Here is a 26452-nt window from a genome sequence, read left to right as displayed (position 1 = left end):
TCTTCTTTTCTACTTTAATTCTCTCACTTAGCCTGGAAGTAAACAACAGCTTGAGAGAAGCTGGTCAGAGGAAAACAATCATGGGAGAAGCCTAAAAACAACCCCATGGAATGAAAGCTTATTTTTATCCTAAGAATATTGTGACAAAAAAAAAAAAAATGCCACTGCTGAATCCTGGTATACTTCTTCGAGAAACAGTCAAACTTTTTAAATTCATTTCAATGCATATTTACCAAGTGTCAGGCACTGCACCCGGACCTACTCCTTGTGCTAGTACTACAGTTACAATAAGTGCAACTGTGACAATCTTTCTTAAAAGTAAGCAGTACTAATGAGCACTCCTGTTCACTCGAAGAGTGAAGACAGAGAGGTAACACAATTCCCATGATGTTTCAGACTCAGCGGCAGCCCTAAGGAGACCTTGGTGTTTCGCAAGAGGAGATAAGGCATGTAAATAGTGTTAACCTCAGTTTACACATGAGATTTAAACAGTTTGAACCTAAGTTTACACATAAGGTTTTAACAAGAGTTAATTAAAAGACTGAAAATTATCTTATTAAGAATAAGTCATACTAGGAAGAAGTTCTTTGCTTTATTGTACTGGTATACTTCTTCGAGAAACAGTCAAACTTTTTAAATTCATTTCAATGCATATTTACCAAGTGTCAGGCACTGCACCGGGACCTACTCCTTGTGCTAGTACTACAGTTACAATAAGTGCAACTGTGACAATCTTTCTTAAAAGTAAGCAGTACTAATGAGCACTCCTGTTCACTCGAAGAGTGAAGACAGAGAGGTAACACAATTCCCATGATGTTTCAGACTCAGCGGCAGCCCTAAGGAGACCTTGGTGTTTCGCAAGAGGAGATAAGGCATGTAAATAGTGTTAACCTCAGTTTACACATGAGATTTAAACAGTTTGAACCTAAGTTTACACATAAGGTTTTAACAAGAGTTAATTAAAAGACTGAAAATTATCTTATTAAGAATAAGTCATACTAGGAAGAAGTTCTTTGCTTTATTGTAAAAAATGACAATTTCAACAAGAGTATAAATTAGTTATATAATTATATCAATTGGAAGATAAAAAATTTATATCTGAACATTATTCCAGTAATGAGAAGTTTAAATACATTCATAAAAATTTAGAATATTAAAAATATCTACATTTGGGCATCATAAAAAAGAAAGCAAAAAAAGGAATTCTGATCCCTCTCAGTGCCTTTACTCTGTCTCTTACTGTCTCTCTCAATGTCCCTCTCACTCTCTACCTCTGAGAGGAGACCACACTCTTTGAAGTGTTACCCTTTTCTAATAAACTTTCCTTTTGACTCAAAAAAAAAAAAAAAAAAGAAAGAAAGGAATTCTGCTTGCCCACTCAGTAACTCATAAAGATGTAACAATTCCCACAACTGATCAGAAACAGACCTATGTTACATGTTCCATGAACACAAATTGTGAAATACTATAGATGGTGCTTCATGTAATACTGTTTGAGGCAATCTACATAGGAATTATGATCAAGACTCGTAATTGCACAAATTTGAAATACCTTACATTTCTCATTGCAAATGACACTGTTGTCATAACTCACAAAGAAGTAATTGTAGTATTTTATAAATTTCTTACTGTCTAGAATTGCAAATTGTTTAGCTAATCCATATAAACTTTTTGGTTGCAAATCTTCAATGTTATAGGTCTGGGTCAGGATATATTCCAGTTTCCAGTTGGATTCTCCCTTTAGATTAGCATCTGTCAGGTTCAAATAATACTGCAACATATCCTATAGTTAAAAATAGTAATAAACCCTAGTTCATTTTTTGGCATATAATACTGCACAGCAAGAAGACTTCTTATTGGGATTTATGTAATATAAATTAAAGTTGTAGTCATTTAAAAAAGTGAGAATTGGTTTTAAAGAAAAAGAGTCCTGGTAGAAAATCCATGAAAAAACATAATAGAAAAATCTAAACTACACAGAGAGATGTACAAAATAAAAAGCTTTCAATTCGCACAACTCAGAACTAATCACTGCGAATAGTTTTGGACACATCAGTGGTATGCTGGAGGTGGCTCTTACCAGCTCACAAAAGCTGGTTGTCATATCTTCAGGAATCTTGTGAGTTAGTTGATACTATTTTGGCAGCCTTAATAGGTCATGATGGGAGTATTTATATCATGAAAATTGGCAAACACTACAAATCAAAGTGCTTTTTCCCCCCAGTGAACAGGTTGTTAAACATTTACCAGCACTCCGATGTACATGTGTTGTTCTAGACTTTATGTACAAAACAAATATAAATATTTAGAATATATACAGCTATTTACTGTTTGTTTTTTGGGTTTTTTTTTTTGGCTTTTTTAAAACAATAAAGTCATACTATGCAAACTGTTTTGCACTTTTAAAAATTATTTAGTGTTCTATCAGAGACATTGCTCTAAGTCAGTTCTTATATATACATATACATACATGTACATACACACACACGTGTGTGTCTGAGGTTCAGATCCAAAAATAGGCAACAAAAAATTGTAAAAGAATTTCTTTGGACTAGTTTATCAGTCGATTCTTTTACTTCCTCATTTAATCTAATGTCCACAGATTAAACCACATTTCTCTAGCCCTACCTCCTGTGCAAAAATATGCTCTAAGGAATAACAGAGCTAACTCCAATTCAATTTATCTAGGGGAAAAAATGCAGTTAGATCAAAAGACTTTAATTCAGAAATTCTTTTCAGATTATACTTGTTAAAAGGAGCTTTACCAATAAGCTAAATGCCCAATCTTTTGATACTAAATTGATCTAAAGCAGTCATATACAAGCTCTACAGAGCTTTCATTGCAAAGATAAATGTTCAATTCAGCTTTTCTTTACAAATTTTTTGCCAACATTTATTCATTTATTGAGCACTTACTATGAGCCAAGCATCTTTCTAAGTTCTTTACATGTATTTGTTTGTGTAATCCTCACAGCAACTCAGTGAAGTCAGTGATATTTTAATCCCTGTTTTGCAGAGTAATAGACTGAGACAGAGAAGTTAAGCAATACAGTTCATGAGAGAGTATGGATTCAGAACCTACACTCTTCTTCACAGCATGTTCTGAAGAAGAGTATTTAATAACAAATATGGCTTAATGAAAAGTTCCAACACGTATACAAGACTACAGATAAGACACTATCCAATGAAACCGTCATCTGAATAAATGTACAGTTTTCAGAAGAGAAGTTTTAGAGAAAAAGAGTTTCAATGGCTGACCTCATAAACCCACACTTAGAAAATATTGACATTCCAAATATAAAAAAGAAAGACCTCATAAGATTTTAACATAAAAAACAACTCGCATAGCTGCACTGAAAAGATTCAATTAAACTAATGAAAACTACAAAGACATCCATAAGTATGGGGTCAATTCTGAAATTGTTCCAGTCTATGGCCATGCCACCCTGAACGTGCCCAATCTCGTCTGATCTCGGAAGCTAAGCAGGGTCGGGCCTGGTTAGTACTTGGATGGGAGACCACCTAGGAAGACCAAATGCTGTAGGCGTGAAAAAAAAAATTGTTCCAACTTACCAATAATTTATAATCATGAGGATCATACTGAAATAGTCTGATACCAGGATTGTTGGTCTGTTTTTGTAAAGCATTCTTCACTGGGGTAACAGCAGGAGCCACAAACAAAGAATTTATTGGACTTCCTGGACAAAACATGTGCACATAAACATATTTTTTTAGACGCTGAGCTGAGCTATATTAAAATGATAAACAAGTTTCAGATTAAGAGATTAATAGACATAACAGCTAAATGATATACGATCCTTGATGGATCCTGACTTGAAACAACTGCAAAGAGACACTTTTGAGAAAATAGGGGAATTTTTGTTAAGAATTGGTATTAAATGAAACCAAAGAATTATTGTTATGTTTAGGTAAGTTAATGGTATTATGATTATGTAAGTTACCTATATATCTTAGCAATGCACACTGAAGCAAGTAAGGCTGAAACTAATCCGATGTTTGAGATTCACTCTCAAATAGTTCAGAAAAAAAGACTAAAAAGTAGATAGGTAAAGCAAATGTGGCAAAATCTTGATAGATGTTAAATATAAGTGATGGTATGTGGGGGGTTGTTTTATAATTATCTTTGCTTTCTTACATTTGAAATTTTTCATAATAAAAAAATCAAGTTATTACAAGTACACACACAAAAGCAAAAACCTAGTTTGTTCTGTAACTCTACTTGAGAAAATATTCCAATTATTACATTTTTACATAATAAAAATTTGATTAAAGTGTCATCATGCTTTATATATATCATAGAACTGAATTTCTTTCTGAGTAAAAAAGCTATCAAATGCTCATTTTAGATAAAAGAGGTAAAGCAATACTGTTCTCTTATTATTGAAAAATATATATACATATATTGATTCTTCTCCTGGCTGACTGCTATAATATCAGAACTCTCATTTTGTTAACTCTCAGTTTTCTGCCCTCATGCAGAAGTAATTTTTAAACAGATAATCATTTTTTGTTTGATGTTAGAGTTTCTTCTATTTTTTTTTCTTTTAATGATGAGAAGATGACAATGTCAATAGCACTTAAAAGAGCTTAATGTGTTTTCTTTTAAATCAATGGTAAATTGTGCCTTATTCTTTAACTTCAGAGAAGTAAGACAAATTATATCAAAAGAAACTTAAGTCTAGCAGGTAAATATAAAACAGTAATATTTCTCTAAACTTGATGACAGTGGCCCTGTGGAGCTAACAGGAAGAAACCCAACTTCAGGCCTAAATATGATTTGGCCACTCACCATACAATTATGAAAGATAATTAAGTAAAAGCTGGTGTTGGCAGGTTGATTGAATGAAACATTTAATTTACTAAATCAGTAAAAATTACTGGAGATTCTCTGCTTTGCTCTAGCATCTTGGATTGGAGAGATACAAACAAAATATCGTTATTACCTGTTTTATCTGAAAGAACCATAATGCTATCTCTGTGAGTGTGTCCATAAAATTGTCCTGCGATGACAGTGCTGTATTTCCTAAAAATATCTACCAGCCTCTCATTATAGTATTCTCTCAAGGCTGTAGTGCTCATTGAATAGGGCAGATACCCCATTGGAATATGAGCTATGATGTACACCTGGGGAAAGAAACACAAGGACTAATGAAAATCTTCTTGCACATTTGTCATAACTAAATGACATTTACTCAAGATAAAAAGTATATTAATTAAATTTAGAAAGCAAATATACTATCTTATTTATTACCAAAAAAATATGAAATTAGGAAACAATTTCACTAATTTGCTCTTGTCTCATTTAAATTACACTGTTGATGATATAAGGTAACTCTGACACCAGCCACAATTTGTTTTTATATCAGTCTTATCTTATATGAACTGATGTCAATTAATCCTCAAAACACTAAAAACAAAACAAAATAAACAGAGAGAAAACATAAGGTGTTTCATGTGAAAATATCTTCAAATTTTAATACATTTATGAATACCTGAACCCCTTTAAATTTAATAAATACACAAGTTTAGCCCTCTGTTTATCCCCTGATGATTTTGGTCTATGAAATCTACCTTCTCCTTATTTTGCTGAGAGATATTCAGTGTATTTTCCAGCCATTCAAACTGATTTGCTGGGTCAGTCTTATTCAGGGTCACAACATCTGGGCCGTAGTACAAGTTTGTGTTTAGACTGATGATCCTAAGGTTCAGATTAGTTGAAACTTTCTGTGTATAAAAGCCACCTACAAAAACAAATATAAAACATATTCTAGAAAAACACACACAGAGATATGCAGTCACTGTGAAAGCAAATTCTTAATTAAGGTTTATAAACCAGTCAGGATGGTTATATTTATTTCTTATTGTTTAGTCTGTACATACATAAGTTGTCATTAGATGAGTCAGTTTTAACAAACATTTATTGCAAACCTCACCATGTGCCAAGTCCAAAACTGGCACTTCCATATACAGAGGTAACAACATGGTATCCAATATTCAGATGAAAAAAATAATTAAATATATTGGCACTAGGCTATAAGGTACTAATTCTGGAAAAGAAAGATTAATACATCTACTCCTACTTTTGTATGACTGGGGAGTTAATAAGTACACGAATTTAGCCCTCAGAGAATAATTGTAAAATACAAAATCCAAAGAAGAAAACACACATGAATCATGCCAGGAACAACTGAAGAAATGGCAGACAAACCAGAGCTGCTACAGTCTCTGTCGGGATGTGGCTTAAAGACATAACTCCACTCACCAATGAACCAGTAGTGATGGAACACCCAGGAGTCTACTGTCAGCGCTGGCCACTGAGATCTTGGCCTCGCTTCATTTACCCTGGGCCCACTCACCCTCCATGCCTCTCTTCAGCATGACTTATGGCCTCCAGAAAATCTGGGTACATAGGCATTCCAGAATTGGTACATCCAAGCAAACATTAAAGATCTAAGTCTAAACGACATGAATAAAAATAGAGGCAAAAAAAAGAATGAGTAAATCTTTCACTTACCTTTCCTTAAAGTATGAATAGCTTCTTCATCTAGCCATGGTTTCCAGAGGTTTGCTACCGCATTGTACACCTTGCTGGTGACTGTAGGCAGTTGATCCTGGCCACAAACAACATCATTCACCATTGAAATTCTAAAGATATGTAGGTTAATTAATTTAAACATTACTTGAGTTCTTACTGCTGTGTAAAGCATCTGGAAATGCAAGGATGAATATTAGATAGACTTAATCTTCAAGAAATTTATAAATTAGTTGGGGAGACAGGGACAAAATATAACCAATCACCTGTAAGACAACGTGCTAGGTGCTACTGCAGAGCTTCTAAGAGTATAGAAGCAAGAACAATCAAGTCTGGTCCAAAGAGTCAGTGGACCGAAGAGAGAATTTGAACCAGGCCTTGAATAATGATTCATCAAGTTCTTTATTAAATACAATTTCTTTTTGAAACCTTTCCAGTTCACCTTACCAGATGCAATTTCTCCCTCTCTTAAATACACAAATCATTTTTTCATTACATGTCACTTGTCTCTTTTCCCCCTATGTTATGGTGAATTGACTATTTCTCTTATCCCTCCACTATAATATGGGGAATCTAAAAAACAAAAACAAATGAACAAAACAAAACAGAAATAGACTCATAGGTATAGAGAACAAATTGATGGTTGCCAGAAGGAAAGAAGGTGGAAAGAGAGAGAAAGGTGAAAGGGAACAAGAGGTACAAATTTCTGGTTATAAAATCAGTAAGTCACAGGGATATAAAGTATAGCATAGGAAATACAGTCAATAGTACAATAACCCTGTACAGTGTCAGATGGTTACTAGACTTACCATGGTGACCACTTTGTTAGGTATATAAATGTCACACCTGAGAGTAATATAACATTGTACATTAACTACATATTTTTCGAAAGGCATCAAGCAAAAACAACAGCCAATACAAACATAGTGCCATATACAGAAAAGAGAACTTGTTTTAGTGTGGCTCAGGTACAGGATGGATGTGGGAGTGTGCTCATTAAAGAGACACTGAAGGAAGATTTGGGCCTGAACATGCAGGGCCTAGTTTAACTTGTGAAAGGAATGGAGAAAATTTTATGACTTCAGAATTAAACCAAGTCCTCCGAAATGTTAACACTAATATAAAGCTTCTTAACTTCTAGAATGAAAATTTATAACCACAAGCTTTTGATCTGAAGAAGTTTTTTATATCAGCCTAAATTATATCAATGTTATTTTTTTAATACTATACTAGATATATAAAACATTATTTTTATTATCATAAAGTATCTTTTATCATCCTATTTTATCATACGACAATAAAGTATCTTTATGGTGACAAAAGACTTGGGAAGAAGAAAACAAAACTTTAAGAAAATAGATACTGAATAAAAACACAGAAATTATTTGTAAAATTGGATCACTTCTATTTTTTTTGTTTTAAAAAGTTATATTAAAATACTGAAGCCATTTTTTTTCACTTTCCTCATTTTCATCCATGTATTAGTGATAGATACCTATTTCTTAAAGGAGTTTCCCTGTTAGCATTAATTAAAATGCTTAGTTATTTTTCAAGATGATACCCAAGTCACATTAGTTTCTAATACATATGCCTAATACATGATGAAAGTATAAATACATTCTGGGCAAGTAATAACCAAATGATTTGTTTTAACTGGAACTAATTATCTAAAGTATATTTCCAGTCTGTTAGAGATCAGTCACCTGTCTGAAGGTTACACAATGGTTTAGGCCAATCTAGATTCTGATTAAAAATTGGTCATTATCATCATCATCATCATCATCATCAAAAAATGTAAGTCTTAGCCATTTGTTTACTTTGGGATAGATGCCAAGATATTGCTTAGTTATGTAGAATCTTAAAATTATATAAAAATCAGACTAGACTTTTCTATTTTAAATATGAGAATTAGATAAGTTAAGTGCTTAGTCCAGGAACAACTGGTCAGTCCCAGAGCTGGTCTAAATCCCAAGTCTTTGCACCATCACTCTTACATCCAATTATCTATTGCATCATACTATCATCTCAGTCCTTTTAAGCTGTGACATGACCACTGGCGAGAAATGAGGTATACAGTGTAATGAGAGGTGACCCGCCCATAAGTTTCGTGGCACCTACCTTACCAGTTCAGGAGTAAACGAGGACCCTAGCCCAGACTGCTTTCTTGGGCAGCAACTGGAAAAAATCCGTGGACTACCCACACTAATATCAACTTCTGATGGAATGGGTGGAGGCATACATCTGTATATGCATGTTTATGTAGCTATGGTTATACACATTTATGGAGTTTTAATGAAAATAATACTTGTCATATTTATTTGTTATTGACATTCACCAGAATTTGATCTCAGATATCAGTCTTTAGTAAAATTTGTTGTGGGCCTTTCTTGTTACATTTGATAGTCCTGAAATATAAAACGTGGGGTGGAAGGATGGCAGTAGAATAACAGAAAGATTTTCGGACATAAAGTCATAGGCAAGAAAGAGAAAAAAATTAACCATTTAAGTTATACAGGCTGCACAATTTACCTTAGCTGTACATAATAATAGGATATTGTTTAGAAGGTGGATAGTAGCTATATCTTTGAATTATTATTAAGATATGACTTCCTAAAAAGAAGACGGAGATAAAAGTAAAATGAAATAAATCCTCAAAGGAGTTAGGAGTTATGTCACAGCTTAACACTATAATAACCACCATTCCACTTAATGAGGGCTTATTATGTGCCAGGTAGGAAGTTATGCCTTTTCATATAGTATCACTAATTCTTACAAACTTTGCAAGGTAGGTATTATTGCTCCTATTTACAAATGAGTGGATCAGGGACATTAAGTGAATTATCCAAATTGTTCATCCTTTTAGAAGTAGGGCAGGATAAAGATTTAAATTCTAGTGAATGTGACTATAAACCCCACACTTCTACCACACCAGTCTGCCCGTTACCTAAAGCATATAAAAACAATGTATGTAACCTCTAGCTCCTCAAGATTGTTCATCCCTCAGCCTCTCTACTGTGTGGTCTAATATCTCAGTGGTAACAAAAGTTGACCACTACTTGAGAGACCAATTCACAAAGACTCACATATTGTTTATCTCAAGACTGGAGGCCAGTGCCAAGAAGTCACTTAAAATTTAAGCTCATCCTAGAGTATAACTTTTCAAGATCACTGTATTTAAGTTAGATTAACCATTATAATCAAGATTTTCATAAAGCATCCTTTTGACATGAGCTAGAAAAGATTTTCTAAGCAAAAAGAAAAATGCAGCTAAAGAGATCCACTAAAGTAAACATCATGTTTGGAGATACTGATTATGTTAGTCTGGCAAGAACAAGGGGTGTGAGAAAGAATGTTGATATAATTGAACACAAAAGATCCAGGATGTGGGCTCTGCCTCTAAGTGGTTGTGGGCACTTAAATGAGCAATTTAACATTTCCAGGCCTCAGTTTTCTCATCCATAAAATGAAAAATAGATCTAGATCAGAGTCAGCAAATTTTTTTCTATAAAGGGCCAAATAGCAAATAGTATAGGCTTATGAAAGATATGATCGCTGTCACAGATATTCTATTCTGCTAATGCAGTACAAAAGCCACAGGCAATACAGAAAGAATAGCCATGGCTGTGTCCCAATAAAACTTTATTTACAAAAAAAAAACTGATAAGCTAAATTTGGACCACAAGCTATAGCTTGCCAATCCCTGGACTATAACAATAATCTCTGAGATCTCTTGCATCTGTATAAATCTAAGATTCTATGCTATTATAACAAGACCCTGTAACCAGGCTGCTATCCAGCTGTTATGCACAGGCTTCTTAATTTACAGCCACTCTGATAAGTTGAAGCCCAGACTATATTAGGCATTAAATATTCCAAACATAGTCTCTGCCTTGAATCGCATCTTAATTGGATAAACTGGACTTGAATGTGGACCTCTCTCTTTAGGTCTTATGATAGTTTGCTATGTTTTTAAAGTTTTTAATTACAGTTTACCTTAGTGTATAGAGAGCTTTGTATGCTTCATTGAAATTCTGAAAAACTTAACATTTGTCAACATTAACTTTCCTTGCTAACCTTATCATAGATATGCAAATAAATGACAAAATTATTCAAAAGAAAGGAGAAATTAAAGATTACAAAGGAAAACAAAAAATAATAGTTCACAAACTAGGTAAAGTGCTTCTGAAAACCCACTATGGACGTATTATTTAATGAATTGTCACTTTAAAGTCACCTTGCCATCCTCATTGGTTAGCATTAAGAGCACACTCTGCCTCCATGAGCCCTACTCCCATGTCCCATCATCAGCTAGTTATTGTCATAGTTTTAACACTACTGATGGGAAAATTCCTTTTAGCACTTCTGGAAGTTGAGGTCAAATTTACCTGTGGCCAATAGTCGTGATTACCTAGTGCAGGGAAAACCTGGAGATTTGGAAAGAGACTCCGGATGGTGGTTGTCATATTAGCAATCACATTTATGACGATGTCTGTTGAGAGTTCATGCACTGGAACGTGAGGTGGGCTGTCCCTGAAAAGGACACAGAACCACAGAAAATAAAATTAGTTTCTATAAAAAGTTGCTAGACTTATGTGTGATGTCTTGCTGTACTATCATTGCAGATCTCCACCAAAAAAAAAAACAAAACAGATGATAGTTTAAAAAGTTGATTAACTACTCTTCATTTATCTTTCTCCTACAGAGAATCCTATTAAAAATTTTGTGTAATTACAAAAGGTAAACTAGAAATCTCAGTCAATTTCACTGCATGATTGAAGATTTATGGGAGGTAAAAAATTTTAGTGATTAAGCAGAGATTCTAGAGCCATAATTGCCTGAACTCAAATCCCAGCTTTGCCACTTAACTAGCTGGGTGCCCTCAGTGCCTTCATTTACTCAACTCTGTAAAATGGGAATAATAATAACAATAATAATAATAATAATAATAAAACATACATTATAGAGATTAAATGAGTCACAATATATAAATTAATTAAAATAGTGCCATAGGCATTATTGCAGGTACAGGAAGTATGGGCCTCTTTACTCTGTCGTGATGGAAGGAATTAATTATGCCACCAGAAGATGATGTTTACAAAATTGCTATCATAGGTTAACTCTCATTGTTGCCATTTGTTTTCAATTATTTAATCAAGACATTTATCACATTAGTAAATACCTCAAAACGCTGATACAAATGTGGTGTTTATGGATTCATGTCTTGGTTAACATAGATATATTTCTAAAGCTTATATTCTAAAACAAAACAGACAAAATTTTTCTTACCTTTAATAAAGTTGATTAATTTGACCTAGTATTTTTTAAGCCCAAATAATTCTTAAGACATAATTAATCTTATGGAATTCAGCATTCTAATGAAGCTTAAGACACTGTAGATAAATATTGAATAACTAAAGGTCTTTATAAAGTCACTTACCCTGTCCATATCATGAAAGATGCTTCTTGTCCTGAATTTTTAATAAAATCAAATGCTGACAAAATAAGGTAATATGGAGAATCACACATAACATCTCCAAAAGGGCCCGGATTGGAGGCGTTTGTGCCTTTGGATGAAGCACACACTTTTGTGTGGTCATCTGTGATGTGGTAAGTAGGGTCTAAGTGTAAGTCAGTCACGTGCCAAAACTGTCCTGTTGATTAGAAAAGAAATGGTGTTTAATCTACCTTTTTGGTATTCCCATGCAAATATTTACGGTAAGACTAGAGACAGCGATGAAGGAAAACCTTAGTGATTTAAATGTTTATATGCCCTGAAGTTAAATATAATCTTTTCCTGTAAGATGAGAATTCCAAAGTCAGTAAGAACAATATACTAGAATTTATTACTTACATGTGTCAGAACTGAGGAACTCAGTGATAGTATGACTATATAATAAACATAAGTTGCATAATGATATATATGGAGACATCCTTCTGGGAGGCCAATAATAATATTGTATTGTCTTAATAGAATGCCACCTCTCTTCCAAAATTTAAGGTTTTATCATTATTTACATGCTTCCTGTAGAATAATTGACATAGAAATATGGTGTGGTCTGTTAAGGTTATGCAGTGAATAGATTACAGAACCAGGAACTGAATCTCTTAAATTCCTGTAAAATCTTTTCTCTCAACATTAAATGAAAAGAATATAAATCTTAAATACCAGCTTTAAGCCATAAATTAAAATTGCTGGAAGTTCTTAAAAGTTTTTAGTAGACTAATATCTTCTATCACACACATATAGAATGTTAATAATTTTAAGAGAAGTATTTGCAAAAGAGGAGACTTCCATTGAGTTTTCAGAGAGAAGCCCTGAACCCATTTGATAGCATCCCTACTTGTATATCACCTTTAAAAACATTTTTATTGTAAGAAATAGTAGTACTAGTAATCATAGCAGTACCTCTTTTTATTAAGTATTTACTACGTGCCACACATTGTGATAAGCAATTTAAATATCATTTCATTTTCATATTACTCTCTGCAATAGGAATCGTTGTTCTCGTTATAGAGTTATGAAACTAAAGCCAGATCAATTAGGAAATTTTCTCTAGAACACACAACTAATAAATGAGTCAAAATCTGAACCTCATTTTGAAAGACTTTCAAGTTTGCTTGTACACCATTTACATATATCTCCAATGATTTTATTGCCTTTCCATATGCAGTTAATACATTGTTTTAATATTGAGGCTTTTTCACATTTTGAATTTTGAGTTCACTCTTATTATGTGTAATTTATAACAGGAACATATCAGAAGTGAAAATAGCATCACATACTATACCAGAAGCAGGGAGCATCAAAGTAGAACACAAACTTTTATCTGTACAAAAATGAAAAATGCTAAGTATGTATGTGAGCAAACACTATGAATAAAACCCAAAGCTGAGATAATAAAGTAAAAAATTGGAAACGGTTAATTTGTGAAGATAGAAAAGGTAAGTTATATTTGGGTTGTTGTTTCTTCACAATGTTGTTATAATTTTATAATTTTATAACACATTAAGTTCACAGCTAAGAGATGGTAAACAAAAGATCTAGAAGAAAGTAGACATAAAATAGTTTTTATGGTCAATTACTTGGTATACAGTTCACATTTAAAAACATTTGCCAGGTGATTTATTTTATTCTATAATGCAGAAACTATGCCAACTTTTATTCCAGTTTAGACGTACTTTACCCAACATGCAAAGTGGAGTTGGTGAATAGTTCAGAATCATCCTGGAAACTGTCGTTCCTTGGCGAATAACTATATAGTGCATCTCATTTTTATGTAAACATGTATTCTATTATTTGTAAAATGTTATGGTACAGTAAACTGCACGCAGAACAGTATAGTGTTATGGTTAAGAGCAGAGACTCCAGTCAGACTGCTTGATTTTGAACCCAAGCTCCACTTACTAACCTAGCTGTGTGATCTTGGCTTGTTTCATCTGTAAAATGGGAATACTATTACTACCTGCTCTATGAGGGGTGAGCGACTTAGTAAAGCTCGTAAAAGGTGCCTGGCATCTAGTAAGTTCAGTTGTACTGTTATTATTTTGTAACCCAAGTTTGAATTTGAGATTGCACTTTCTCATTTCCAAGGAATAGTTAAAATTTATCAAGTATTTACTATAAGTTTAGTATTGGTTTTTCTATGCTTTACATGTATTAACTCATCATTATTTCCATTTTACAGGTAAAGAACTGCAGCACACAGAGATAAAGTATAAGTCACACGTGTCATACACAATAGAGCAAAGATAGGGATTCAGGAAATGTGACTCCAGAGGCTCTTCACCACTGCACACACTGCCTCTGTGTGTGTTCACATTCAAATGTCCTTCTGTCTCACTCGACAAATGTTAAATAGATAATGACAACCCCTATGTGAGATGCCGTGATAATTAAGGGACATGAGATTATAAATATATTAAATTTTTGTAAACCAAAACTGGAAACACATTAAGGACACATCCTCCTGACATACTGACATTTAATACTGACATTTATATATCCCCAGCATCTAGAATATGTTTGACCTATAACGGGCCTTCAAAAAACATGCTTTAATTAAGCATAGGCATATTTCAGGGTTTCCTCAAGTTTGCATGGTGACTCAGCAATGAAAGCTGAACTGGAACCAGTTTCTCTAGACTTGGAGTCCAGTGTTCTTTCCACTACATTGCATTACCAGACAGGTAAGTGAAGGATAATAATAATAGACGCGCTGACGAGCATCTTTAAATAGAAGTTCAGAACGAAGCTCTGATGGGTTCTTAACCTGGGACTCATGAATAATGAACCTCCAAAGGCCTAATTTCCCACCTCTAATAAAACTGCATACAAAATTCCCTGTATGTGTGTGTGGTGTGTGTGGTATATCTCCAAGACCATAGATCTGGCCTACGGCACAGCCCACACCCCAATCCAGTATCTTTAGCTCATAATTCAAACTTCTTTTCACTACACCACAAGTATTCTCTTGTTCTACAGATAATCTTTAAAAGATGTTCACAAATGTTTGTGCATATCTATCGGTGTGCTGTCAACATAGCTAGGTAAAGTCTCAAAATTACACCCCAAAAAATCTTATAATTCATCTCATAAAGTTTTAATTTACCCTAAAGTAAACTATAATTCAGATGTTTGGACATATAACTGTTTAAAATAGGTGCTCTTGTTTATTTGTTTAGAAATCAGTTCCTACCAAATAGTCCAGCAGGTCCTGACCCATTACATCAAAGAATTGTGACTAACATACTCAGGTGAAGTTTGGATTGTTGTCCTCTGACAACTCAGGACTTGACTGGACAGAAAACTGAGAGGGGGAATTTGAGCACATGCGCACGCATGCGTGCACACACGTGAGCAGAGGCCAGTCATGGTGGGTGTTGTAAGGAAGTCCAAGCATTTTGGGTTGGAAAGGAGAGAAGGGGAAGGTCACATCAAGTGAAAAACATGTAAAATAATATACCCAGCATGAAACTGCTAAATCAACACGTAAGCATCAGCTTTTTGAACCCCAGTTACCCCTGTCCCTTCATCTTCCTAGGTTACTCAACCTTGTTGCTTCCTGGCAAAATAGGGAGGTGTTTAGTAGCAGCCTTCAGCAATCAGATTCTTAAAGGCAAAAGGTGAATTTGCCATTGGTCTCATGCAACCTGGGACATTTTATCTCAAAATCCTAAACAGCCACATAATTAAACACAGCTCCACCTTTAATAAAAGCAGGAACCAGCATTCGTAAGTATTTTGGAACAATTTCTTGCTATGACTGACAATTGGGAAACCAGATTTACAGTTTTTGCTTTCAATTGCCTGACAGCTGAGTCACGGGGACTTGGCTTTCAGACAAAGAGGAGGCGTTTTTCGCAGAGAATTTCCGAAGTCGCGTGAGAAAGAAAGAATGACAGAGAAGAGGTTTCAGAAAAGCCTATGCCCAAAACACAGGACAGGAACCCCACCTACCGCTCTCTCCTCTAAATAACAGAGCAATTATTATGTAAAGGGAGTTTTCTTGGTGTGGGTATCTCGATCTTTGAAACTGAAATCTCAAATGGCATCGTAAAATCTCTCATCCAACATTTACTTATTCTGAACCAGTGGTTCTCAAACTCCAGCGTCTATCAGAATTACCTTGAGGGTTTGTTAAACATCTTGTTGGGCCCCAGTTCTCGGAGCTTTGGATTTGGTAGATCAGGATAAAGGTCGAAAACTTGCATTTGTAATAAGTTTGGGTGACGCAGATGCTGCTGGTCCCAGACCACACTTTGAGAACCACCACCGTAACAGGCACTGTGTTAAGTGTTATGAAGGGCGCGAGCGGGGGCGGGGGGTACTGGTCCTGCCTGCTGAGAGTCCAACATCCAGGTAAAGTGAAATGAAGGCCCCATGAGTTCTACCATTGAGTAAGGGGTGGGTAGCAAGGGGAGACTGTGACTGTACTCTGCCTGGTGGAGTGGCAAGAAAAAGCCACCAAACTCGGTGAGCAGGACAGCAGATACTCTGTGTCCCAATGAAATTTACACCCCTGAAGTGTGCCGGGAAGTTTGCAGCTCCCCCTCCGCTCTGGGCAGCTTCGAGGCCGCTGGGAGTGCCGGGCATCTCACTCCCAGCTTTGTTCCTGGAGGCATGCAGCTTTGCTTTCCCTCCCCCAGGAACAAACACCCGGAGACAAAGTGTTAAGCCACTGCATAGGAGGCGGAATCCAGATGCCGCGCCTGCTGGGAGCGCCCCACTGCAGGCGAGCCCCGACCTCCCCGAGGGTCGACCTGGCTCCCTGGTCCCCCGTCGCCCTCGCCCTCTGGCTCCCGGCGCTCAGCAGCGGGAGCTGGCGCCCTGCGCGTCTGGGGTCCAGTTCTCTGGAGTGCGGGCCAGGGCTCTCTGCTGCGCTCGCGCTTCTCCTGACTTTGAGCCGACGCATACGCCCCAGCGCTCTCTGGCAGGTCCCAGGAGAGAAAGAGTAGCGTCTGACTCACCCACTGCGGGAGCCGGGCTTTGGCCTCCAGCGGGCGCCAGGGGCAGTCCGAGGCCGGGTTGGCAGTGCCAGACGGCCAACAGGCAGCAGAAGAGCACGTCTAGCAGAGCCATCGCGGGCCACGCACCGCCACAGGCCTGGGAGAGACTGGGTTCGTCCTGCGACTCTACTCGGCGGTCAGGCCCCGGAGGTGGGGAGGAAGCAGAAGACGCAAAGAGGTGTAGACGCCCAGCGGTCACGTGCGAGGGCAGAGTCTGCAAGAACTCGGTTAGCCTGACCTTCAGCCGCTGTCTAACGATTACTTGCCTTTTGGCTTCTTGGAGTCAGTGATTAGCCTGGGAAGGAATGTGTTTGGGTCAGCCCCAAGCAGATCATCTTTTCCTAAATGCCACCTGTCCCTAAACCACAGAAGTGATGCAGAAAACCTTGTAGTATCCTGATTTGGAGGAAATAGGCAGAAGTTTTGGATAGCACTGTGGTTCTCAAAGTGTTGTCCCTAAGCTAGCAGCATCAGCATTACCTGAGAATTCTAGTTAGAGGCGAAAATTCCCTGTCTCACTCCAGCCCTATTGCATCAGAAACTCAGGGGGTGGAGCCCAGTAATTTGTGTTTTCACAACAGCCTCGGGGTGTTGCTAAAGTGATGATGACGTTCCATAACCACTGCTCCAATACACTGGGTTTTGCAGTTTTGTTTCTTAAAAAAAAAAAATTCAAGTAAATCGAAGATTAAATTGGTTTTATTAAGTGATCCATCAATTAGGCAGCGTGCTGTCTAACAATTAGAAAGGACCCGGAGGGGTTGTACAAAAGGAAAAGTTTTTATCAAAAGAAATGTGGAACAAGGAAGCTAGGAACAAAAGAAAGGATGATTTTTAAAATTAGATTGGGAGGGTGGGGAAGAGCAAGAGTTTTTATCATGCAAATTGCATCTTTCTAGGGGTAGGGTGGGGTGAAGAGAGTTCAAACGACAGATTACCTCTTTGGTGTTTACCAGAAAATTCCAGATGGTTGATTAAGAGTGTATTTCCGGAGAAACTGAAACAATAATGGGTCTGGTATTAAATCTAGGCTTGGTATCATGAGCTTTAGCACAAGTGAGGCCATTTTGGGCCCGTGATTTTTTTTCTATTTAACAGTTTATTTGTTTTTAACAACTGAGTTAGAACAATGTCTCAGAATCATGATTTATGCATTCCAGAGATGCATGAAAATCATAAATAGAGCCTGTTGATTTTACTCTTCCAAAGAATTTTTGAAGATACTGTTAAAGACAAAACCCAGAGCCCAAAGTGGTGTCTCATGCTAAAAGCCCATGATACCAAACCTAGATTGGTATCTGATTTGCAGATTCAAACTCTCCCAGAAACAGAATATTAATCAACTAGTCTGGAATTTTCTGGTCAAGCACCAGTAAAGTAGTCTGTCACTTGGGCCCTCTCCATTCTCCCCCATCCTCCCCCCCAAACCCCCAAGAAAGTAGAGGAATCTACATGGTAAAACAAACAAACAAACAAACAAACAAACAAACAAACCTTGCCCTTCCCCACCCTCCCAAAGAAGTCTAGCTCTAAAAAGAATCCTTTGTTTTCTTTTGTTAATAGCTCCCTTGCCCCACCGTTATTCTTATAAAAGCCTTTTATTTTGTACTGCCCCGTGGAGAATGCTTCTAGTTCCTAGGTGTGGTGCTGCCCAATTTATTAATCAAAAAAGCTAATTAGAGCTTCGAATTTACTTGGTTGAATTTTGTTTGTTTAACAATATTTAGTCTTACTAAGGAGCCAAGATTTTTGAACTGCCTCGAATTCTGTGTACCTTTCAATACCATTTATGAGGATGCTGACCCCTTTAAGTAAAGAAACACATAGTTTACATTTTTAGGGTATAGAATTCCTTTGGATAGGAAAATACCCTCCAGAATAACTAACCTCGTAAAAGATATTGTGAAGTATATTTGTTTCCTATTAGAGAAAACCTTATTTTGTGTCCTGTGTAATAAAATAGGAATGTTTATCATGAAAGGGGCTTTGAAATGGGAATCAATGTAACTGTATTTTGTTTCAAGTCCTGCCAGGTTAGTTCAAGTCCCACCTCAGCTTTAGGATGATTCAAAAGTCTTTGGAGAATGAAAGTACTTTCCAATAGTGGACAAAATGGTCCTTGTGTAACTGCAGAACCAGCTCAAACTGGTCTTAGTCTGTTTCTAACAAGATGCTGAGCTGCTTTTTCAGAGATAACAGACCAAAACTGCAAGTCATGCCCAAACTGAAGCTTGCACAGAAGAGAAAACTTTGACCTCCAGTTTCATCTGAACCAAAGTCTCACTCCCCGCCCCACTCCCCACGCCATGGAACCAAAGGACTGGGACATGACAAGAACTTGAGCACCAGAACCCTTTCAGAAGCAAAGCGTTTTTTGTCCAGAAGATCTGGTGCGGAAGCCCCTTACCATATTTTACCATAAACAGTCAAATTCCCAAACCCTCAAATTGAAATCGGCTCTGTCAGCACTTCTGCATACCAGCCTGTTCCCCCTCACTGTTTAAAACTCACCCTGAACCTTGGATCAGGGAAACCAGTTTAAGCCTTGCCTCTTATGTCCTTGCTCATCAGTCATGCAATAAGGCCTTTTCTCTTCTCAAAAACCGATGTCATAATATTGGCTTCTATGAGCATTGGGCAGTGAGCCGTTGCTAGTTTCTCAGTCCACAACCACAAGAGTATGGAGGAAAACAGCGGGGAAAAAAAAAAAATGATGGACGGATGAGAGAAAGCAACTGTAAAGACAGCAAAATAACTTAGTGGTTCTAGTCCAAACATTTTGAAAAATAGAAAAACTGTAAAAAAAAAATAGCAATTTTCACTTTGTTTTCATTTCCCAATAAGCCAGGAAAAAAATTGCTTGTGAAATAATTCTTAAGTAAGCATAAAAATGGCATACATATTTTGAAATCTAAGAAATTCTTGAAATCCTGAATGTACAATATACTGAAATTAATGGGTAGAAACATCATTCTCCCTTCTACTCTCTCTGCTTTTTTTGCTTTCCTTTATACCCACTCTCTAAGAAGCACAGTGCCTCAACATCTCTGGGTACCTCAAACCTGGGTTTTTGTGGGTCCTTATGTTCTGGGTGTCTTGAGGGTATATATCTGGGTGAGAGAGAACTCCTGTGAGAGTGGGGAGCTGCTGCTTGCTATCAAGTTTCCATAATTAAATGTCACAAGATAGCCTTTAGCCTAGTTTCTATATTTGGAATCTTGGAGTTTCAGAAATGTTCTTCCAGGGCCTATTAGTCAAATTGCCTTTGGTCTTGCTATTTTTTATTTTTTTAACAGAAAAAAAAAAAAAGGTAAAATTAGCACATTGACAGATTACTATATGAGACAGAAGAATATGGCTTGGAGAAAAATTATTTGCAACTGTCTTGTAAACATTTAGGAAGCAAATGTATCTGTTAATTATCTTCCCAGAGAAACGCATTTGTCCCATCACTAAAACTCTTGATCTTTTAGCCCAGTATAACTTCGTTTCCTATTTAAGCCACCCAGAAACTTCCATTCTTTACTCCGTAAGACAGCTATTATGGAAATAAATGCCAGAAAGATATTATTTAGCCTAAGTATAATGACCTGAAGCTGAATCCCCATCCTTGGCCTTGTATCTTTAAGAATTAGACAGGCCAGAATCTGTGCTTCTACCAGAGCATAGGCTGAAGTCAACCAAGAGAAAGTAGTCCTCCAGGAGAAGCGGTACAGCATAGTGGTTAGGCATTTATATAACTTCAGAAGTGATCCCCCTTCTGATAAGTCCAATATCCACCTTGCACTATACATAGTTCTTATAATATTATTGACTACATTTCCTATGCTGTACCTTACATCCCCATGACTATTTTGTAACTGCCAATTCGTATTTCTTAATCCCTTCACCTTTTTTACCCAGCCTTCTGACCCCTCTCCCTCAATCTGGCAACCATCGGTTTGTTCTCTGTATCTATGAGTCTGTTTCTGTTTGTTTTATAGATTCCACATCGAAGTGAAATTATATGGTATTTGTCATTCTGACCTATTTCATTTAGCATAATAACCTCTAGGTCCATCCATGTTGTCACAATTGGTAAGATTTCATTCTTTTTTATGGCCAAGTAATATTCCACTGTATATATGTACCACATCTTCTTCAGTCATCTATTGATGGATACTTTTGTTGCTCCCATATCTTCACTATTGTAAATAATTCTGGAATGAACATAAGAATACATATATCTTTTCAAACTAGTGTTTTGGATTTCTTCAGATGAATACCCAAAAGTAGAATTATGAGGTCATACCTTTTAAAGACAAAAGTAGGCTATAATTTTAGGAATGGTAATCTTAGCTAGACAATCTTAATCTTGACATTCAGTAATAATTGCACATTCCTGTGTTAAATCCTATAACCACAATTTAGATTTTTCTACTCTCCATTATAGTACTTAAAGTAATAATGTATCATTGTGGTAAATTGTGTAAGTTAAAGGAAGTGTCCATATATATATGTTAACATATATATGTTATTAACGTAACATATGTATATGTTAATTGGACCTTGAATTAACTTATAAAAATTTACTGAAATCACTGGGTTGATTAAAAAATTAATGTTGCATATTTGTCCTGAAAAATATTTACCCTTTCCCAACTCCCTACCCCCAGAGGCTAATAGAGAAGACTTCCTAAGGAATTATCAGAGAATATAAAATCTTACATATTTTATTTCAGAAAAAAAGTTGAAATATTAATTTTTGAGAGAAAATAAAGAGGAAAATTTCAAGATTTCCAGTTCTTGGTATTCACTAGTCATGAGAACTTAGGCATGTAAAACTAATCTTCAGCTTCCTCATTAGTAAAGTAAAAATAGTAATATCTGCCTTACCTGCTTCACATTGTAGGTTTGAGAAAATATATAATAAGCATTTTGCAAATAATGCAATATAAAATAACATGTTTGTACTTTACAAATGCAGATCCTAGCCAGTTACAGATATTTACTTGATTCCCTTTGGTTAACTCAGTTCCTACAACTCCCACACAAAAGGAATGTGAATGCCTTCATGCACACTCTACACACACTCCATTTTAGCATTCTTATGGACTTAGTTCAGCTCAATGTACTTGTCCGAAGACATATTTTTATAATCCATGATAAAATTCACTCCTTTTTCTATTTAACTTTCAATAAGAAATTTAAATTATATGAAATTTTAATTAGACGATACTTTGATTATATTTATCTTTTACGAAGACATTTTCATGCATATCATTTTGCTTCTTCAGGCTGCCCTTTTCTAATAGCAAGAAGTCATTTGTGTTACACAACCCACCATAACAATGTCTTTGCATCCTAGCCAAAAACTGTGGTTTATCCACACTTCCTCAGTCTTCTGCTTATTTTTTAATTAGTATTTTAAACAAAGTGCTAACTTTTCCAGCCTCACTTTATGCCAGAAAAAAAGATTATTTTATTTAAAATTCTAACATGCAATTTCCACCTAGATTAGTGATACTAAAAACAACAACAATATTTCTCATGAGTATAAGATTTTTATTCCAATGGAAATTATAAAATGTATTCACCTTTTAATTTTAAAAATGTAGCTTAAAATTTTAATACAAATTATAAAACATGATAAATTTGCAGATCAAAATTGAGCTAGTTGCCTAAAGTAACAGGTTTTTAAAACAAGTTTTTAAATCACCATTTTTCACCTTCACACCAAGGATAACCTTCTAATTAGTGATCAGCTGTACTGTCATTGTAGGATAATACTGAGACTTGAGTAAACAGAAAAATCGTAGAGCTTCTCCAGCCGGGATCAGGAACCTTGCTATGCCTTCTCATAGTGGCGAACAGCAACTACATCACCAAAAGTAAGAGTCTGAAAGATTCAAAAGATAATCAAATCTTTTATGCAGGAACATTCGTAGCTGAAATTTTTAAAGGTTTTCATATATATGATTTCAATATTATGCAAAAGAATAAAGGCATTTACAAATATTAAATGTTGCATGCGTTCTTTATTTCTTAAAACAAAAAGAAAAGAAACCTTTATATTTACTGAGTGGATAAAATGTGTATATAGTTGATGTCTCTAAAAGGAAAATGAAACAAAAACTTAGATTAACTATCTAGATTCAGGTCAAAAGAATTCATTTTGCCTTAGATTATCAGAGTAATTAGACCAAATAAGCTAACTGCTTCAAAAGTGAAAGAAGTTTGTAGTAGGTTTTTCTAACAGTTTTCAATTCATGACTTACATAACTTTCAAAAAGTTTTTAGAAAATCCAAATCATTTGAGCAAGTGGTATCTGCAATGACTTATTCCAAAATCAGCGGGAAAAGGTAAATGCACATGGCTGTCATGCTTTAGCCTATGTGAACCTTGGTAGTTAGATGGTATAACATGAAACATGGGTACTTATGTAAAATCCAACTTGAAGAATTGCTGTAAAACCTCTTTTAAAAATTTTTGGTTTTTTTAGTGTTCATTATTTTTATATAGTAATGTGATTTTCAAGAGTATACTGAGCCCTTATCATACATTGTTTTAATCTCCTTTTCTGAACTTAATTTTGCCTGATCAGTCATATAGTCAAAATTGAGTTACCCTATTTTATGTATCGGGGAAAAAATAGAGGTTAAAGCATAAAGGAAAATTCAGATTGAATCTTTTAGAAATGAATCCTTTCTTTTGATTATCACTGAAGAAAAATGTGAGCAAATATTTGCTTTCATGAAAGAAAAACTGTCCCTCTGCACCCTACCACACTTCCACTCGTGAAAAGACATATGAATATGTAAGCCCTACATCTCAATCTAGAACAGCTCTGGTTGCAGTAGTTGAGGAGAAGAGAGGAAACAAGTCAATTTTCTAAAATAACAAAAACCCTCTCTGCTATTTTTCCAGTTTATGATGTTACTCCAGCATTAGAGAAATTATTTTTAATTATTTTCTATTTTATAATTTTTACATGACCACCAGTGTTGATAGGTACTTGTAAAAGGTACCTTATGCATTAAAAGAAAGACTAGATGGAAATAATATCAAAATTGTTCTCTTTGAGGAGAAATTAAGATTTTTATATTTTTGTTATACTTGTATGTTATATTCTAAATTATCTACACTGAACTTCCATAACCTTTATAAACTAAAATATAAAATGTTTAAAGATATCTTCTTTATTACAGGAGCTATACAGTAATTTTTCTGAGATCCAGCAAGCTTGATATTCTTATAGGAATATCAATCATCTTTATATATTTTCATGATTATTGGCTTTATATTTAGATTTCATTTGAGGATTAGCATTCGCAGTAATCCTACAAAAATTCTTCTTTTGACACACGAATTTTAGCTAAATTAATGGCAACTTTTTAAAATTGCACGAAGAATATTTTTTCTGTAATTAAAGAAGCAGAGCCTTAGCTAAGATCTTTTTTATGTCTTCTGTTTTACACTTGTTAAGGAACCTTGCTAATGAGTTAATGTTATTAGAAGGAAGGGAGGGAGGGAGGGAGGAAGGAGGGAAGGAGGCAGGGAAGGAGGCAGGGAAGGAGAGGGAGGGAAGAAGAGGAAAGGGAGTGAAGTAGCAGATGGGGAGAGGGGAGGGAGAGGGAAGGAGATTGGAAAAGGGGGAGGGGTAAAACCCAAGGAAGGAGGAAGAGAGAATTGCCATTACTTACCATAACCATTTTGCCATCCTTAATTTCTCTTACAAAATTTGTTTCTTTGCCATCCCATTTCTGTACATGGACAAGTTTGTCTCCATCGAGGCTAACAACAGACTGAGAACAACAACAAAATGCAGAACACAGCAATTGGTACAGATATGATTTCTGATATTCAAGTCAAATGATTTTTGAAAGAATTGTATGATCGAATAAATCATAATTGGCTAATTATCATATTAGTACCATATCTTCTATTGCTTCTAGAGTCATTATTATGTAAACTTAAATAATTCATAACTTGATAAAAATGTGTACATTTAGATACAAAAACTTCATATATTAGAAGTCAAAATCCTGAACAAGTGCTTTTGGACTAGTCCTCCTTCTCCTTTAAACAAAGCCTTAGAATGAGGCAAACTGTTTACTTAGTCAATATGAGGCGGTCAGAGAGATGAAATAAAATGCAATCATTCTTTTAAATGAATACTTTCTGAAATACAGGTTTGATATATAATATGAAAACATACAGTAAGATATAGATTCAAGATTTAAACTGTAGCCAAGTAAACATTGTACAGATCATAACCTATGCATGCTAGAATGCAGAATTAACCTTGATGTCCTTCTCTGTGCATTGAAATACTGAGAACATTACTTACCATCTAAGAAAAGTAGTATGAAGAATCTCTCTTTTATTCCCTCCTCCCTATCCCCACTGCAAAGAAGTGGCTTCTTACCTTACAGTTTCTATCATCTGCAGTAGTTTCATCAAATTCTTCTCCCAGATGGAAACTAATCTCTGTGTTCTTAAATGTGCTTTGAGTCCTGATCACCACTTTGTCCCCTTCCTGACTGATGATCACTGTTGGTTTAGTCACATTTCCTACCTGCCTAGTGGCAAAGCCCACACCTAAAATAGAAAGCAATACAGTCAGTTGCAACTTCCAAAACAACTCACAAAGCAAGAAACTGTTTTCCTATTTTGGAACTCAGGTCCTAAAGTGTAAGTTTCACTAGAGCATGTTTAGCCCATTAATCCGCAATACAACTACTGAGCTGTAATAAGTGGATAGTTATTTGGAGGCACAAACAATAAGTGGATGCTGAAGAGAAAATGGCAAAGGCACAGAAGCTTCATATTCTCCAGGCTACCAAACGCACCATTATTTGGCCCTGGGCAAGAAAGGCAACTACGGCATTAAAAATCCATTCCCTGGGAAATACATAGCCTAGGATCCAATTATGACAACGTGATCTGTCTTTGTCGCTCGCCAATCTAATGGGTGAAAAAAGGATTCTGCAAGCAGATGAAATGGTAGATCAAGAAGAGAACACCACATTTTATTTTTACCCACCTAGAGCCTTCATGTATTCATCAAAGTTCTGACTGTCTGTCAGCTTCCAGGTAGCACAGAAAGCCTCCACCATCCTTGTTCTTAACCGTTAGCTTTGAAGACAGATAAAAGAGACAGCAGCAAAGATCTTGGGATCCTATTGCCACTGAAATTTAGAAGAACCCTTTGCACCTTGTAGCAGCTCCTGCCTTCTTATTTGGAAAAGAGGTGGGCAGAAAGCCAAGGATTTAAACTGCAAACACACCCCTCCAGAGTCTTTTCTAGGAGGCTGTTGCAGGGGGAGGGAAAGAAAAGGAGGCTCAAGTGAGGTTCCAATCCTCTTTGTGATTGGCTCAGGCCACTGGGTTAGCGGAGTAGGTCGAGTTTC

The 26452-nt window shown here is 35.8% G+C and overlaps 2 protein-coding genes and 1 pseudogene across 2 annotated transcripts; 1 reads left to right on the top strand and 2 right to left on the bottom strand.

The window, feature by feature from the left end:
- Positions 1-1385: 1385 nt before the first annotated feature.
- Positions 1386-17139, bottom strand: SMPDL3A (sphingomyelin phosphodiesterase acid like 3A). The gene is made up of 8 exons (XM_006926136.3): positions 17021-17139; positions 11991-12204; positions 10939-11083; positions 6536-6632; positions 5593-5762; positions 4965-5145; positions 3574-3698; positions 1386-1783 (listed from the first exon to the last, which is right to left on the bottom strand). Exons 1-8 carry the CDS (start codon positions 17130-17132, stop codon positions 1466-1468), a joined length of 1362 nt encoding a protein of 453 aa, XP_006926198.1. The 5' UTR covers positions 17133-17139; the 3' UTR covers positions 1386-1465.
- Positions 3429-3547, top strand: LOC112474430 (annotated as a pseudogene).
- Positions 17140-22598: 5459 nt separating the features above from the next.
- On the bottom strand, positions 22599-26252 carry FABP7 (fatty acid binding protein 7). The gene is made up of 4 exons (XM_006926135.1): positions 26086-26252; positions 25468-25640; positions 24743-24844; positions 22599-22937 (listed from the first exon to the last, which is right to left on the bottom strand). Exons 1-4 carry the CDS (start codon positions 26156-26158, stop codon positions 22887-22889), a joined length of 399 nt encoding a protein of 132 aa, XP_006926197.1. The 5' UTR covers positions 26159-26252; the 3' UTR covers positions 22599-22886.
- Between the last annotated feature and the right edge of the window lie 200 nt (positions 26253-26452).

The sequence above is a fragment of the Pteropus alecto genome, unplaced genomic scaffold (genome assembly GCF_000325575.1).
Source record: "Pteropus alecto unplaced genomic scaffold, ASM32557v1 scaffold79, whole genome shotgun sequence".
Taxonomy (NCBI): Eukaryota; Metazoa; Chordata; class Mammalia; order Chiroptera; family Pteropodidae; genus Pteropus; species Pteropus alecto.
Note: the sequence above shows the minus strand (reverse complement) of the source record. Positions and strands in the feature narration are given on the sequence as shown.